The sequence below is a fragment of the Sapajus apella genome, unplaced genomic scaffold, assembly GCF_009761245.1.
Source record: "Sapajus apella isolate SASKATOON/1434 unplaced genomic scaffold, GSC_monkey_1.0 scaffold12, whole genome shotgun sequence".
Classification (NCBI taxonomy): Eukaryota; Metazoa; Chordata; class Mammalia; order Primates; family Cebidae; genus Sapajus; species Sapajus apella.
In genome coordinates, this window is record NW_022436952.1 from 7,756,162 (window position 1) to 7,774,787 (window position 18,626).

The following is an 18,626-nucleotide window of genomic DNA, read 5'->3' on the forward strand; positions in this document are numbered from 1 at the left end:
TTAAGGTTTGAGACAGCTATTGTTAAGAAAGGGACTTGCTTGTGTATCTGTAGAAAAACTACTGGTGGTGTTGAGGGCCTAGCTAAGTGTGGAGATACTAACCAAAGAGTTACAGACTTCCTTGGGTTTTTTTTTTTCCCCCAAGACAGAGTTTTGCTCTGTCCCCCAGGCTGGCGTGCAGTGGAGCAATATCACCTCACTGCAACCTCTGCCTCCCAGGTTCAAGCTACTCCAGAGACAGGAGTCTCAGTCTCTGGAGTAGCTGGGATTATAGGCGCATGCCACCACGCACAGCTAATTTTTGTATTTTAAGTAGAGATGAGGTTTCATCATGTTGGCCAGGCTGGTCTCGAACTCCTGACCTGAGGTGATCCATCCGCCTTGGCCTCCTAATGTGCCAGGATTACAGGCGCGCGCTATTGCACCTGGTGAATTCCTTGAGTATTACACAGTAACGGTTGTGAGAGGGAACAGGAAAATGTTTAGACTGAGGCAGATTGAGGTTTTACCAGGTGTGTACTTTAGAATGACAGAGGTGAGGGTCTTGGTAAGAAGTGTGTTACTTGAAGGTTCATGAAATCGCCTGTTAGGTCTTATGGTCTTAAGAGAAGTTTTAAGAAGGTGACTGTTACCCTTCCCTGGGCAGTGAAGTCAGTCCTTCCTCATCAGTTCCTCCTTGGTGTCAATCTCCCTCGTCTTGAAAACCATGGGCCTATTAGAGCAAGACCTGATCCTCCATGTCGGGGCAACAGTTTCATTCTTTGAGTATGTTTAAATTGGAGAGAGGGCTAAGCCCTCCAGGGCTGAGGACTAGCTAGATGGTATTTAGTCCTGATTATAGAATCCTCTCCATTACATCCTAAGCCTCTATCTAGGGGATGATACCTGCCCTTAACCGGTAGTCTGACACCTACTCTCTAGGGGCAAAGGCATTTAATACCTTTGTACGTCATCATCCATTCCTTGAAAATGATGGTCTAGGTCCACTACAGAGAGGAAATACAGAAATGTCATTTTATAGAGAGCTGGTTTCTTTTGGTTCTGAGCATTACTGTTACCAGAATACAAAGATATATTTAGCTGCAGTTTGTTTTGTAATCAAGTTCAAAAAGTTGAAGTTGTTCAAAAGGTGATTATGCAATCACTTGTTTTTCCTCATTTCACCAAAACTATAAATTTCCTCGTGAATAAATACCAACCTGCTAAGATAGCTTTGTGAGCCTGGAATTCCTGGCCAGCAACACACAAGCAGCAGTCTGTGAACCGGGAATTCTCCCACAGTCCTCCTAACTCATCTGCCAAGCGGCACTCGGGAACCTTTACCATATTCATGGTATTCTGGCCAGAAATGTTGACAGAATCTTGCACAACACTCACCTGTGAAAGACAAGGAAACACAAGCCAAGGTTTTGTTACCAGGAATTTTTTTGCCAGCAGATAGAGAGACGACTTTTATCTCATTGCTGTAGTACATTCAGATATTAATATTAATCATATCATCTTGAAACCACCTCCACAAATCAAGGCTTTATCCCTGGATCAAGTAACTCCTTATCTGTCACAATCAAATTTATTCTATACTATCTCAGGACAATGGGGAGAGAGCCCCGCAAATCTCCTTTTCCTCCAGTTTCTAATAAGCTTCACCTCCCTTGGACTACAAACCTGGGCAAAGATGCCAGAGAGGCATAACACAAACAAATGTTCAATCTCAAGTATTTACCTTATTTTGCCTTAAGTTAAATAAAAAGAACTCCTAAAAATATTACCATTTAAATTAAACTCTAGCGACAAGAATCTAATAACTTTTTTTTTTTGAGACACAGTTTCACTCTGTCACCCCAGATGGAGTGCCGTAGCATGATCATAGCTCACTGCAGCATTGACCTCCTGTGTTCAGGTGATCCTTCCACTCCAGCCTCTGGAGTAGTTGGGACAACAGGTGCATGTCACTACGTCTGACTGATTTTTTATTTGTTTACAGAGACAAGGTCTCACTATGTTCCCCAGGGTTATCTTGAACTTCTGGGCTCAAAGTGATCCTCCATCCTTGGCCTTCCAAAGTGCTGAGATGATAGGCGCAAGCCACTGCACCTCGCCAAATCTAATAACTGAAGCCTAAAGGCACTTATTTTAGTTAGGTCGAGAAGATGCACATAAAATGCACCCTTGGCAGGGCCTGGTAAATAACTGGCACTTCTTCAAAAATATTAGTTTAATGAACATGATATTATTGACCCACTATCAGTGAGGGTCAGACTTGGAAGCTCTTTCTAGTAGTGATAACTGGGTGAGTATCCCACAACTTCTATACCTTTAGTCAGTTGTGATAATGACATCCAAGATACCTGGCTACAGCTACACAGGCACTTACAGCTTTGGAAGAGAATGATGATGATAGGTTTATAAAGGAATCCCAACTCCCCACTATAAAGTCAGCAGAAGCATGTTTTAACCAGTACAGCCTAGATTAAAAAAATCAAATTAACTTCTAGGTGGGTCAGTGAAACTGAGATAAATTGGTTAGGGTACCCAATACAAGGATTTATAAATCATACATCATAAAATAAATGTCAGCTGCCAAACTGTAGATAGGACCCTGTAGATCAGTCGTCTGCCTCACAATCATTGTTATGCTTCATCTCCATCTCCTACATCACATTCTGTTAGAAAAGTTAAATTCAAAGCAGAACTAAAAAACCTTGAGAATTAGCTCCTCACTCTTGCTATTCCTAAAGGTAAGATGAGAAAGACAGCTTAGGAACATCCTTAATGACCCAGATTTCTTTTAACCTTCAAGATGCAAGTCATCTCTTAAATGCAGTCATAAACCCAGAGGCAAAGTTAATGACCTGTAGTTCCTTCTGTGCAGGAGTGAGATATTTACTATCAGGTCAAGAAATTTATTCATTTGTTTAAAACTAGCTGTTATGGTCTTGGGCAATGAAGCAGCCAAGTTAATCAATTATGAATGTACTTGGCATTAGTATCACATTTATCAGAGCCAGATTATAACATTATTTTAATAGCCTAGGACCCAGTACAAACTATCCCACAGAGATTCTCTCTTGTCCTCTGTAAGATCTCTAATTTGTTTCTGCCACTTTCTCATATTAATGCCCTCACTTCTTTGATATAACATTAACACCAAAAGTAGAAGTTGCCTGTTCTTAGTTATGGCTCCAAAATACTAATTAAAAAAAAAAAAAGGAAAAGACCAATTAAATTCAACTTTCTCACAGGGAAAGGCAGGAATCTCCTGGGAAGGCCAATGAAGGGAATGGAGAATGCTTTTGGCACTGGGTCCCTAGCTTGAATTAAACCAGGTTGACAAGAGCCCAAAGTCATTAACACTTGATGGCAATTTAGTAGACTGGGTGAAATGAATTGGCAAGAAGAGCTAAACTGAATTTCACATAATCAAACCATGGTTACCAGTGGGCCTTCTGCTGGTTAGATGTACATGTGGTAATGAGCGGGGCCCAAAGACTGTGACATTTCTCACTGGGGCAATTCCTCTCTCTGGACACAGACAGGAACATGGCAGGAAAGAGAATGTACCTTTATTGTCTGAGCTAGGCTTGTTCTGTAGATATATAGATGCCTGGAGTCTCCAGAGCTCTGAATGTCTGGCACCTCTCACCAACATTAAATACGCTTAATTAAAAATAAATTCCAAATGGCATTCACAAATGAGTCTTCAGAGCCCAAACTTTTAACTTAGAAAGGGATTGTTTTCCTCTGCAAATGATGATGCTAAAATGAGACCATTTTGAGAAAAACTAAAGATTTTTTTTAATGCCTATAAAGTTGACTGTAGAGACTCATTCAGAACTGCAGCTGTGAGGATGACGTGACTGTGACATTTATGTCATCTTATAAATGACTGCATGAAAATGTCTCAGGAAGGCTGTATAATCCCCTTAACTTCAAGTTGTAAAAGGGTCTCACTTTTAAAGTCAATCCTTTTCTTAAAAAAGAAAATTTCCTAAAAAACTAAAGATTGTGCCAATTCTTGTACATGTAATCTATACATAAAGTAAAACCCAGGGAAATACATTTTTTAACTTCTATATAATTAAAACAATCTAAGAAAAATAGACACTGCCTACAAATTATTTACAGCAGAAGCACTATTTCTACTAGAAAAGATTAGCAACAACCTAAATGTCCATCAGCAAAAGAGTGAATAAATTATACATTCACACAGACTATTATACACAGCGATAAATATGGATGAAGTATAGTTATATAAATGTTAGAAACATAATATGAAAAAAGCAAGTCTCAGATGACTACATACAGTCTGACATCATTTTTATAAAGCTCCAAAACAAGCAACCTAAACAATGTATTATTCAGACACACAAATAATAAACAAGTGCACAATAACATAAAATTCAAAATAGCTATTTATCATCCTCTGAGTGGGGAATCAAATCTTAGGGATTGGGGAGAAGCATATGCAGGTTAGTTCCAAGTTACTGGTCACATTTTTAGGTTGGGTGGTAGGTTAACTATATTGTCATGCTTCATAACCTACAATAATGTTACCTATTAAATCACCATTTGTGTAGGTCAAGAACAATCAAATATTGGTATTTTCATCCAGTACAAATAATATATTCAAATAATCCAATAATTAAAGGATAAAAGGTAAAAATGAATAGATCCACTTATTTAAAATTTGGCAAAAATACCTATTCCCAGGCTATTAAAAGTGTGTGTGCGTGTGTGTGCATGTGTGCGCTCCACATATGCATGTATAAAACTATTATTTTTAAAATTTAGAGACAGGGTCTCCCTCTGTTGCCCAGGCTGGAGTGCACTGGTGATGGTGTGATCACAGCCTACTATAGCCGCCAGCTCCTGGGCTTAAGCAATTCTCCTGCCTCACCCTCCCAAGCAGCTAGGACTACAGGCATGTACCATCATACCTGGCTAATTTAAAAATTTTTTGTAGTGACAGGGTCTTACTGTGTTACCCAGACTGGCCTCAAACTTCTGGGCTTGAATGATACTCCTACCTTAGCCTCCCAAACTGCTAGAATTACAGGTTATATATAGTGAGCTATGATTAACCAACTGCACTGCAGCCTGGGCAAGATTAAGATCCCATCTCTTAAAAATATAAAATAAAGATGATTAGTGTCTGGATATTTCACATTTGTATGTTACTTCATATTTCATCTTTAATTGCAATATCACAGAGAGGCACTGGGACTATCTACCTGTCAAAGGCATATATGGTAAAGTTAGAATACAATGCATCTTTATTGCTAATGGCTATTTGTTTTCTATGTAAATAATTGGAGAGAAGGGTCAACAGAAGCTGAAATATTTCATGAAGATTTTCTGTGGACCAAATTATTAAAGAGAAAATTTAAAAAGGAATTTAAACATGTTTTCATGTCTCTGTTTATTTTTGTACAGACAGGCAGACAGGGACTAATTATGTTGCCCAGGTAGGAGTGCAATGGCTGCTCACAAGCACAATCACAGCACACCACAACCTCGAACTCCTGGGCTCAAGTGATCCTCTTGCATCAGCCTCAGGAGTAGCTGGGAGCCACACGTGTGCACCACCTTGCCTGGCTCTCATGTCTCTCTCTTTTATTACAAAGTAAATGCTCCATCAAGAAAACTTGGGAGAGTCTGTGCTTCCTGGGTGAATGGCATTCAGCTCCCGTCAGTGTAGTGCAGTGGACTAGAGGTAAATAATAGGGAGCTGACATGACCCTCACACTAGTTTGCTGCACAATGTTAGGAAAAATTACCTGACTCCCTACACACTGCTTCTTTCCCTTGTAACATGAAATGAAGAAAATAGCACTAAACCTGGCTCACAGAGTGCCACATTTCCTAATAGGTAAAACATCACTGAGAATTGAAAGTGATCTCGGTGTCTACGGTCATATCACCCTGAACACGCCTGATCTTGTCTGAAAGTGAACTCCATGTAGGGCACATTATAAACAAGACCACCCATTCATCATTCTCAGATTCCACAATCATTTAAACATTTAGCAACAGTAATACCACTGAAATAAAGACCACAGATAAATAAGTGCTGCTGTCTTTCACCGTTGAAGTCCCTCTTGTGGCCTCTGGGAGCACCAAAACCCCTATGAAACACCATGTTTATTATATCAAGATGAGAATAAGAAGTGCCTGAGCCAAAGGCTGGGTGAGGCATGGGGCACTGGGGTATTCAGAACCGAGATTTCTATATGGACATCAACTTCAAAAAAGCCTCTAAACAATAAGAAAATACTAATTAAACCAATAAATAAAATGTAAATACGAATTAAAACAAATACGTTTATAAATATTTCACTGATAGAAAGGAAACAACAGGTCAAAGGGATAAAATGTGCACCAAAAATGATCTAGCTATGAAAAGTGCTAAGAACTGAGATGACGAGATGAGCTGCAGACATCTTTAAAACCCACACATCCAATACACACCCCCACGCAACCGTCTTGCAACGCTGAATGCTACTAAGTCCACAGAGAGCCTTGGAACAGAAACAAGTCTCACTAGGCATAAGCCCAAGTATGAGAAGCAACACTCAGCACCTGTGGCCAACAGAGAAGTGTGAGAGGAACAGATGGCACACCTGGTTCGATGGTAAGAAACCGATGGCATCAGCAGAACCCAGCAGACGTTTCTCTGTTCAACATCTCCTCGTTTCCAAAGTGTCATCTCACTTCCCATCTAAGTCAAGGCACATCTAAACTTAACCACAGGATTTCTCCTAAGAGAATTTCATATGGGGAAGTGAAGGGAGAGAGAGACCGAGCTGGAACTTGGCCTCACATTTAACCACAGGATAAGAGACTGCCAAGTGAGGGCAGGCCAACTGGTTTCCAAATCAAGACTGTGAAGACAGGGGTTGGAGCAGCTGGAATGGATAGGGGAGAGAGGGGGAAGCATATGAGAAAAGGCTGGACACACTGTGGACTCAAAAAAGCTGCAGTAAAGGTTACTGCATTGCCTAATATTGCCAGATGCGGTATTTAGGGGAGATTTTCTTCAGAGAACAGTTTCAAGATTGGCTTTCATTTCCAACAAAAACTAGCATCTTCTACTATTTTTAAGATTTTCTGAAATGCAAGTCTCTAGGTGAAGATTCAAACTGTGGTCTGATTATATAACATCTAACCTCATGTAAAACCAACTAATTGTTCTCATTTCTTCATTCAGGCAACTGAGTATAATCTGTGACCAGTTAGATTTACACAGAATGCACACTTCAAGTTTATCAGACATAAAAGAACTGCCACATTGTATGTATTTATTATAGATGCTATCACTCTAGTATTTCCTTCTTGCTTAGCAATTAAAAAGGAAAGGAGATAGCAATTTATGCAAACAATATTTTACATACGTAGTGTGGTACTGTAAGAAACTGCCTCCAGAGCTTTCTAAACATTTGCAACCACTCTGTTGCAATACAGAAGGCTGGTTGGGCGCCGTGGCTCATGCCTGTAATCCCAGCACTTTGGGAGGCCGAGGCAGGCGGATCACTTGGGGTCAGGAATTCGAGAAACCAGCCTGGCCAACTCGGTAAAATCCCATCTTTACTAAAAATACAAGAATTAGCTAGGCCTGGTGGCACATGCCTGTAATCCCAGCTACTCGGGAGGCTGAGGCAAGAGAATCACTTGAATCTGGGAGGCAGAGGTTGCAGTGAGCCGAGATCACACCACTGCACTCCAGCCTGGGTGGCAGAGCAAGACTCCATCTCAAAAAAAAAAAACCAGAAAGAAAGAAATACAGAAGCCCGCTACTGACAGCCAGGCCTTTTCTGCAAAAGGGCAAGATTCCTAAGGGACTCCCTTCCCTGCTCTCAGGTGGTGACATGCCTTTGAAACGGTCATTAACTCACAGTGTGAGCCTATTATTTGACAGAGTGAGTTGGCAATTGGGGAACAACTGTACCATCCCCCATGATGATACACTGTTTATTATTATCAAGCGGTGCTGCTCAGGAAGTGGTTCCTCGACCACACTATGTGCAGGGAACACTAATGCCCCAGCTGACTGGAGATTTTATTCATTTATTACACTGTGAGCTTGTACTTCTGAATGTATTCGTAACAGCATGAAATGACTAATCAGTATATACTCATTAAAGAAACCACTTTCCAACTCATTCTTGGTTTGGGAATTTTACTTCAAGGCTTCTCCTGTAAACCTGGGAAAGGCTCTTAGGTCACTGGTGAGAGGACTTTCCTGACTACAGCTAACTCTCCGAGCTAAGTGTGAGTTAGAGGGCTGTAAATAGCCTTCACCCGAGGGAAAAAAAATGGTTCTCACCTTCCTATTTCACAACTCTTGATAAGAATCCAGTTCAAAGAGCAGGAAAGGAAAGTAATTGCAAACACACGTGGCCCTCACCCTTAAGGAGGAGCCAGAAAGTATAAGGAACAGATACACATATTTAGCTTGAAGTGACAGTCCTTTCAAATACTATCTGAAAAAAACCCACAGTGAAAACTCCTGACCAAAGCAACTTAAAACAGACACATACCAGGACAGCACACAATCTTTGTTTTTAAGAACAGTAACAAGCAGAAAGCTGACATGCCCAACAACCTTGAAATCATCAGGTAGCTCAATCAGTCACATAAATAACTGTGCAGCACTACTCCACTTGGGGATTTTTCTTACTCTATATCCCTGATACAATATAATTAAGTCTACCAATACTCATCAGGTCTGGGAACTGCTAGACTCAGCAGAATACAAGGACTCACCTCACAGAAGAGGGTAAGCTTGTCATCAGGGAGAAGCCCGTTGGCCTCGTCCAAAAGAAAATCTCTACGGATGAATTTCTTGAATCCCCAGTCTTTGCCTTGCACAAACCTATATGCCCGTTGACTCTCTGGGGTGGAAAAAAAAAAGTCACATTTAAGGTTACACAAAAAGCAGATCAAATCCACAACTTGTCAGTGTATGAAGCTGCTGGGTATGAAAGTTAAGAGCTGAACAAAGAGGACAACACTTACCCATAGCTTTGGTTTCTTCTCCCTTGGCATTTAGGATGGAGAATTTGAATTTTGCCCGAACTTCACTCTTTGGACAGCTGACCAGTAACAGGTAAAGTGACAGGTAATCTTTGCTTTCTTCATCTAGCCCTTTGGGGTTTACTCGCAAACACCTGTCCAAAACAGGTAGAAAAAAGAAATGTCAAAAGCAACCATGTTGATAGAAATGGAACATCAGACTCAAGAGGGAGATATTTAAAGAACAAATCCAGGCCCCACAGAAGAATATAATCCAGTAGAATGATACTTAGGAACTACTTTTCTCTTCTTTTTTAATTTTTTTTGACAGGTCATACTTTTTTGTCCAGGCTGGAGTGCAAGTGGTGTCATCATGGCTTACTGCAACCTCAATCTCCCTGGGCTCAGGTGATCCTCCCACCTCAGCTTCCTGAGTAGCTGGGACTACAGGTGTGCACCACCATGCCCAGCTAATTTTTGTAGAGATGGGGTTTCACCATATTGCCCAGGCTGGTCTTGAATGCCTCAAGCAATCCACCTGGCTTAGCCTCCCAGAGTGCTGGGATTACAGGAATAAGCGACCACACCTGGATGTGAACCACTTTTCTAAAGCAATCTGAGTCAGCTTTTAAAGAGCAAACGACAGGCTGGGGTGCAGTGGCTCACGCCTGTAATTCCAGCACTTTGGGAGACTGAGGCAGGCAGATCACTTGAGATAAGGAATTCGAGAACAGCTGGCCCATATGGTGAAACCTTGTCTCTACTAAAAATATCAGGCATGGTGGTGGGCACCTGTAATCCCTGCTTCTCCGGAGGCTGAGGCAGGAGAATCACTTTAACCCAGGAGGCAGAGGTTGCAGTGGGCCGAGATCACACCACTGCACTCCGGCCTGGGGGACAGAGTGAGACTCTGTCTCCAAAAAAAAAAATGGGCTGAGCACAATGGCTGACCTCAGGTGATTGAACTCCTGACCTGACCAGGCTGATATTGAACTCCTGACCTCAGGTGATCCACGGACTCCCAGCACTTTGGGAAGCCAAGGCGGGTGGATCATCTGAGTTCAGGAGTTCAATAACAGCCTGGCCAACATGGTGAAACCCAGTCTCTATTAAAAATACAAAAATTAGCCAGGTGTGGTGATGGGTGCCTGTAGTCACACCTACTCAGAAGGCTGAGGCAGGAGAATTGCTTACACCCAGGAGGCAGAGGCTGCAGTGAGCTGAGATCGCGCCACTGCATTCCAGCCTGGGCAACAAGAATGAAGCTGTGTCTCAAAAAAAAAAAAAAAAAAAAAAAAATAGATAATGATAATATACATAATCTTTTATAGATATTTTACCAATCAGGCAATAATGTTCTAAGACTAAAATAAAGGAGGTAAAATGAAGGAAGGACAGAGACAGTAAATTCCCATTATACAACACAGAATGCCAGGCCGGTCTTCTAATAGTTAGAGATGCCAATCTGTTATGAAGAGATCAAAACAAAATTCAGACAGAATAGGTTGAACTAAGTTGTGAATGTCATTAGTCAAATGCATGTGTTTCAGACACTGCTTCTACCACATGCAATACATAGGCCATAAGTATCCTTAGGCCTTGTCAGTATTACTGCGCCTCTCTCAAAAAGGTGGCCCAATCCAGTGTCTCTATAGGGACTGCATATGCCACATAAATTACTATATACCTTGCTAATGACGAGGATTTAAATACAGCATCTAAGAATAAACATCTCTCTCAACACTTAATAGTACAATGCACAATATATAGCCAATAAATGAATGAAAAAACAACTTTTGGTGGGTTATCAGAGGTCAAAACTGGTGGTTCAGGGACATGCGTTTTGGTCTTTGCAGTGGGTATATGGCTGTATCCTTAACTGCCTGCTCCTCAGGCAAGATGACGCATAGTTTGAATGAAGCTGATCCCCACTCCTGGATCATATTTCCCCTGCTCTAGGGATTAGTTCAGGGAATGCAGACATAAAACAATCAGTGTATGTATGACATATCCCTGGCCACACAGTTACTTCAGAGAAAGCTCAAAGACTTTTGCTGGCTTGTAGTGGATTACGTCCATTGCTACTGCCAGTCAACCTTCAAGCACAAGGGAAGCCAGACCTGAGATGTCCAAGAGCGTGGAGAGCAGGGCCAGGAGAGAGATGGGGTTCTTACTCTAACCACTGGCTTGCTGGATCAAGCTACCTTCAAACCTAACCTATACCCTGTTAATACAGTTACATAAGCAAATAAATCCCCTTTCTTATTTAAAAGCAGGCAATTTAGAAGTAAAGAAATTGTATGTTAAAATCTAGATTTCTTGCTTTTCTTGAAAAATCAGAAAATCTGGCAAGGGTCAGCCCTTACTCATACATAGCTATAGTTAGCTGGAGCTGAGTAGCCAGCACCTCTTTTAGAAAAACACTTCCTAGTTTGCCAAGCATTCACCAGTCATTCCATTTATGGATATCATTTATAACACTGGCCTTCTTTACTTGTTTGCATTACCCTATAGCTTGAATTTGCTGATCTCTGATATACTCATTGAATTAATTCAACAAATATTTAATAAGTACCTATTATGTGCCAGGCACTGTGCTAGGCACTGGGAAATACAGTAAGAACAAAACAAAGTCCCTGTCTTCATGGAACTTACATTCCCGTCAGTGTCCCATAAAGCCAAACAAAACAGACAGCTTTAGAAAAATTTTTACAGCTAGATGTATTCTTCCTCACCATTTCAGTTTATCATTAGCTCCTGATGAAAAGGTAGAACTTTTAATGACTTCACCCATTTCCTCACGGCAAAAACTAAAGTTATTGATGGTCCACATGTAGGAGAATTTCACTACCTTGATCTGTTGATAGAAAAACAGGAAGCAATTAAATAAGAAGTGGACAACCTGAAAAAGCAGGCTGAAGAGTAGATCATCATTTCCCTCCCTCCCTCTGCATGATCCTGATAGAAAGACAGCAGTTTTCAGCTTCTTCTCACCCTTAGGTTTCCTCATCCACATTTTAAGAAATCTCACATTGACCAATAGCTTTTGTAACTTTTTTCAGCTGCTGAGAAACACTGGATGGAAAGTGAGAGAAATATGGACAGGAAAAAAAAGGGTGGCCACCACCACCACCATGAACAGAGCTGGGAAAGCATATGATAAAACTGTACTTAAAATGGGTCTCTGTAATTAAAATGCTGATGTCACTGCCTGGAGTTGCCCATCTCAAATTTATTTCCCCAACAAAGGAACTTAGAACACATTTTCATCAAGGGCAATGTAAGTGGATCTAGTTTCAAAGATTCTCCCTTTCAATCTCCACTGAAAAACACTAGCCTAGGGAATTCAGATTCCACGTGGAAAACTAAGGAACCTAAGGTTAACAAGTACCTTATCTATCTGCTCTTTGGCAGTTGTGTTCCAGAGAAAGCAGGAAGCTCAATGTGGAAAAGCAATCCTACTCCTTTTGTCCACCAAACCCTCCCCAAATGCAAGATTCACAGGGTGAAAACTTGAACTTACCTGTGTGTAGCACCAACTCTCAGCTACAGGGCCACTCGACATTTCTGCCGGAGGTGGAGGACTTGGAACCCTTGACATCGCCAGTTTGAAGGTTAAACGAGATTTCCAACGTCAGGGGGCAAAGATTTCTGTTCTCTCTTCACCCTGGTCAGATCCAAGAAGCAAGAATTTTATTAGATTATTGAGATACTATCCCAACTATTGTTTGACCTGCTAGATACTGGACATTTTGTCTTGTTTGAGTGGCTCCTTACCATTGAGGTCCCAAATTTAAATGTTAACATCAGAGAAGACTACCTAATATAAAGTAATCGCCTAGTCACAATTATATCACTCTATACCTCTGCACAATATTGCGAATAAATTTACTCAAAGGGTATTTAAAGTATATCTATGAAAAGGCTGCCTGAAGAGAAGATAGACTCGTTAACACCAAACTTGCCATGGGCTCCTGCCTTTGGGGTATAAATACTCTAGTAAAGCAAAATGACCTTGTTACCCTCTCTTAAGTTTGCTTCATCTTCTCCTAACCTTTACTGAAACTTAAGGAGTCTTCTATTCCTCAACCCTTTGCTAGCTGCTCTCTTGAAAGGCAACATTTTTACACCTTTCTTAGATGTATTCCTTTCTCTGCAGCATTCGTGATCTCTCCCTGCTTACATTCTTGTCACCACTCATGTTTCAGATTCTTCTCCTTACTCTGCCTTGTGATCATTCCTCAGCCTCTTTTACCAGATTATCTTTGTCTACTGTTGCTCCCATGGTTTAATCCTCAATCTACATTCTCTTTATGGCAATTTTTTGTTTGTTTTTCATCAGACAGTCACATATCTTTATGGCAATTTCATCCATCCCAACCGTGTCAAATTTCTGCCTTTATACAAATGTTTCCAAATCTCTATAACTATCACTTCTCTCATAAGCCTCAGACGATTCTCAAATAACTGCTATATATCTCAATGGGGTGTCTCAGTAGCAAATCAAATCCAACTCAAAATTCTTCCCTCCAAAGCCTTTCTAAATACCAAAGCCATTTGAAAAGCTGGTGAACTTGGGGATGAGGGAGTGGGAACAGGGAGGTGTAGGTCAAAGGGAACAAAGTTGCAGAGGGATAGGATGAATCCATCTAGAGATCTAATGTACCATAGGAGGGCTATAGTTAATAACATTGTATTACAGGTTTTTAGCTCCTTTTATTACCTATGCATGCACACACACACACACGCACGGTAACTGTCAGATAACGGATATGTTAATTGGTTTGACTATAGTAATCATTTCACTATGCATATGCAAATCAAAATATTACGTTGCATACCTCAAATATATATAATTTTTACTTTTTGAGACAGGGTCTCACTTTGTAACCCAGGCTGGAGTACAGTGGCGCAATCTTGGCTCACTATGACCTCTGCCTCCCAGGCTCAAACAGTCCTCCCACCTCAGCCTCACGAGTAGCTGGGACTACAGGTGTGCACCACCATACCACCTTGCTAATTTTTAATATTTTTTTTTGGAGATGGGTTTTCCCATGTTGCCCAGGCTGGTCTCAAACTCCTGGACTCAAGCAGTCTGCCCACCTTGGCCTCCCAAAGTGCTAGGATTACAGGGATGAGCCACCACACCTGGCCACAATTTTTTAATTTGGTTACAATTTTGGCCGGGCGCAGTGGCTCACGCCTGTAATCCTTTGGGAGGCCGAGGCGGGCGGATCACGAGGTCAAGAGATCAAGACCATCCTGGCCAACACGGTGAAACCCCATCTCTACTAAAAATACAAAAGAGTTAGCCAGGCATGATGGCACGCGCCTGTGGTCCCTGCTACTCGGGAGGCTGAGGTGGAAGAATCGCTTGAACCCAGGAGGCAGAGGTTGCAGTGAGCCGAGATTGCGCCACTGTACTCCAGCCTGGTGACAGAGCAAGACTCCATCTCAAAAAAAAAAAAATTTGGTTACAATTTTTAAGTACCATAAACAAAGCCAAAAGACAAACTTTAAAAAAGCTTGTAACAAGGGACTTAACAAATATGTAAAAATTGATTCCATAAAAAGAATTCTATAAAATCAATTGGCTGTATCTAGTAAAGTTGAAAATACATGTACCCTAAAACTTAGTAATTCCACTTTTAACTATACAAGTGCTAGAGCTGTGATTCTGAAGTGTAGAGTGCACCAGAATCTCCTTTTAAACAGATTGCTGGCCCCACCCCCAGAGTTTCTGATTCAGAGATTTGGGATGGGCCCAAGTTTGCATTTCTAACAAGTTCCCAGATGATCCTGAGGTAGTGTTCCTGGAACCACATTTTGAGAACTGCTGCCCTAGAGAAACTCCATATGTGGGCACAAGAAGACACAGACAAGGGTGTTCAATGTGGCACTGTTTATAACAGTGAAAAACTAGAAACAAATTAAAAATCCTTCAGTAGGGGAATAATTTGTATTATTTCCATATAATGGAAAATTCTACTTCAGGATTTAAAATTAACGAACTAGATCTATGGCAACATGCATACCAAACACAGTGCTAATTTTAAAAAGCAAGCTTAGGAATGACATGCATAGTACATTATTTATGCAAATTTATGGTTTACATATTATTTACAGATACATGATGCAGTAAAAGTTAAAAAAAAAAAAAAAAAAAAGCCTTGACAGCCTATATATCAGTTTCATACTGAGAGAAGGAGGGAGAAGAAGGAGACTGGGAAAATAATATAAGACACTTCAAGTTTCTCTCTCATGATTCTTTTTAAAGAAGGACACAAGAAAAACATAATATAAATATCTGTTAGGGATGACAAGTACTGGGTATAAACTACTTTTTGTACTGTTCTGATTTATTTTTTTATATTGGAGCAATAGTGTAAGGATGTATTCCATATCTCTTATTTATAATATACAATGGAGAAATTTCCTGAACACCTAGTTTGTTTTCAGCTGGCCAAACAATATGAATCTTATAGCTGATCGTGTTGCCCTCATTGCTTGGCTACTAGGAAATCCAGAGACAAATTTGTGACTCATCTTTTTTTTTTTTTTTTGAGGCAGGGTCTTGATGGAGCAGTGGTGCAGTCTTGGCTCACTGCAACCTCCAACTCCCGGGTTCATGCGATTCTTCCACCTCAGCCACCCGAGTAGCTGGGACTACAGGCGCCTGCCAAACACCCAGCTAATTTTTATATTTTTAGTAGAGACGGGGTTTCACCATGTTGGCCAGGATGGTCTCAATCTTTTGACCTCGGGATCCGCCCGCCTCGGCCTCCCAAAGTGCTGGGATTACAGGTGTGAGCCACTGCAACCGGCCTGTGACTCATCTCTTAAAACCGTAAGCCCATACAGGATCAGATGCTCATTCTGTAATAGTTTTATTTTCTTAATTATTCCCTTTGCTATAACTGTCCCAACTTTTAATCTTTAATATGTTAAGTATTTTTGGACTCTGCCTCAAATCATTTGTACAAAGAGGTATAATAAGTAACAACGTGGTTCCCAAGTTTTCTCAGCTACAGTACAAAAAAAAATTAGTAACAACAGGCTAGGCATGGTGACTCATGCCTGTAATCCCAGCACTTTGGGAGGCCAAGGCAGGCAGATCACCTAAGGTCAGGAGTTCAAGACCAGTCTGGTCAATGGGGCAAAAACCCATCTCTACCAAAAGTACAAAAATAGTTGGGCATAGTGGCGCGCTCCTGTAATCCTAGCTACTCTGGAGGCTGAGGCAGAGAATCGCTTGAACCCAGGAGGTGGAGGTGGGGGTTGCAGTGGGCCAAGATTGTGCCACTGCACTCCAGCCTGGGCGACAGAGGAAAAAAAAAAGTAACAACAAATCATGCAATAGTAACTCAACTCACAAATATTCACTGACTACTCAAATAATAAACAAGGAGATTAATAAACTACAGTTGCACCTTCACAGAGTAATACTAATAAATGGAATGAGACACTATTCCCATGGTCATAAACACTATCTTACAGGAATTTATAATTAAAGCATCTATGAAATCACAGATGAAGCTAACAGTCATATACATGGTGTGCTGTCTCGCTTAAGCTAATAAACTAAGCACTGCAGTGGCATTTGGGCCTCCCTTGCTTGTGCAATTCATGATTCCATGATAACATGAACAAAAGAGGCCAAAAGCTAGTGTGGTCACCTCCAAGGTAGGCTTGCATTTGAAGGAAAACACATACTCAAAGAACTGTTTATTTTTCCATTAACAAGTAAGTATAAATTAGCTAGTTTTACAAGTCCCAATTATCGTTAATGGCCAGAATGAAATTTCAAAATTCCTACTTTGGGACAGGGTGGCAATGAAGGTTTGATTTTATGTGTTAGTTAAGAACAAAAAATTTGGCTCTGGAGAGGTGGATTATAGGCACAGCTCTACAATGAGTACGTAATCATAAAATACTAATTTGAACTTATTTTGAAGTTAAAAAAACTTCAAACTTATCTAACAATGAACAATTTATGAATTCTCTAATCCCAGGGAAAGGCCAAATTTTAAAAACCAGTTTATTTTAATACCTTAATTGTTGCTACTGATCCTTGGTTCATTATTATAACCAGAAAAAAGAAAATACTACTTTGACCTTGACCATTTTTTCCCACCTATTTTGCTTCTGACTTATTTTGTAGCTACATCTTTTCCTTTCTTCTAATTTTTAAAAATCCCTAACCCCACAGCCAGTAGAACTGGAGAATCAGTCTCAGACTCTGAGGAGCTCTAACCACACAACCTGCTGCGAAGAAAATTGACTAGGACAGCACAAGTCTAATTAATTTCACTCATTGCAGGAACCATGAGCAAACGGTTCATCAGCAAAGTAGCCTGGTGCTACATGAACTCTCTAGCACTTCATGCCAATTGCTGCAGAAGACTAGCAGAAAAATATTTTAGAAAAGAGGAGATCTACCTGAGGGTTAGCGTTTGAGAACCTCCACAGTAGACAACTAAAGCCAAAATATATTGCTCCTGCCTTCAAACAAGTTAAGACAAGTCTGTCTGCATTCCCTACTAAGAAATTTATTTTCCAAAGCTTACCAAACTTTCTAGTACACTGAAACTCTGAGGCTGAACATATCTATTATATGCCACCATTTATTTTCCTGTTTACTCTATTAAATTCTGACCTGTGAGGACAGACCTCTTTGAGTTACATCAAAAAATACACTTTAAAATATCTCTGTCAACTGTAATACTGCTTAATTTCCAACGAAGGTATTATCAGCTAGTAACTAATAGCAGTCTCTAACAGATTGCCTCCTAGTGGGTATGGTAAGACCATGAAGTCATTAACCGGTTTTGATGTGACTTAAGTCAACAATACAATTTCTAACCAGAACATTAAACTTTGAGGACAGACAGAAGGACAAACAAAAATGCACTACAGGGTGAGTATCCCTGATCCGAAAAGTTCCAAAATCCAAAAGTTTCTGAGCACTGACATGACATACTGATTGGAACACTTTGGATTTCAGATTAGGGATGCTGAACCAGTAAGTACATAACGAAACTATTCCAAAAAATCTGGAAAAATCTGAAATCCAAAACACTCTGGTCCCAAGCATTTCAGATAAGGGGATATTCAACCTGTAATGCTGTCATGATGCACAGATAATGCTTTCACAACTGAACCTGTGGTGCATTTCTTTTCTGCCTTCTTTTATACTTAGGAACGCTTCTGCTGACTCCTGTAGACTTTAAGCTCCTTAAATAGAACCTGCAACTTATTCTAACTAACCCTTGCCACCTAGCACATCCTGCCTGGAACTCAATGGAATCAATAAAATACTCTGTTGAAGGTCAGCCGTGGTGGCTCACGCTTGTAATCCCAGCATTTTGGGAGGCCAAGGCAGGCAGAGCACAAAGTCAGGAGTTCAAGACCAGCCTGACCACCATAGTGAAACCCCTCCTCTACTGAAAATGCAAAAATTAGCCAGGTGTGGTTGTGTGCGCCTGTAATCCCAGCTACTCAGGAGGCTGAGGCAGGAAAATCACTTGAACCTGGAAGGCAGTGCTTGCAGTGAGCCGAGATCCCACCACTGCACTCCAGCCTGGGTGAGAGAGCGAGACTCCGTCTCAAAAAAA

At 40.8% G+C, this 18,626-nt stretch overlaps 1 protein-coding gene across 6 annotated transcripts in view; it reads right to left on the minus strand.

Moving 5' to 3' along the window:
* SPOP (speckle type BTB/POZ protein) overlaps positions 1 to 18,626 on the minus strand; it is a 79,062-nt gene that overhangs the window by 10,022 nt on the left and 50,414 nt on the right. For all 6 annotated transcript variants that reach the window (XM_032279941.1, XM_032279942.1, XM_032279946.1 and 3 more), the window contains 5 exons: positions 12,536 to 12,679; positions 11,748 to 11,869; positions 9,016 to 9,167; positions 8,764 to 8,891; positions 1,200 to 1,377 (listed from right to left, as the gene is read on the minus strand). In XM_032279941.1, the coding sequence (XP_032135832.1) occupies positions 1,200 to 1,377; positions 8,764 to 8,891; positions 9,016 to 9,167; positions 11,748 to 11,869; positions 12,536 to 12,613 (658 nt within the window). In that variant the 5' untranslated portion in view covers positions 12,614 to 12,679. The remainder of the gene's footprint in view (positions 1 to 1,199; positions 1,378 to 8,763; positions 8,892 to 9,015; positions 9,168 to 11,747; positions 11,870 to 12,535; positions 12,680 to 18,626) is intronic.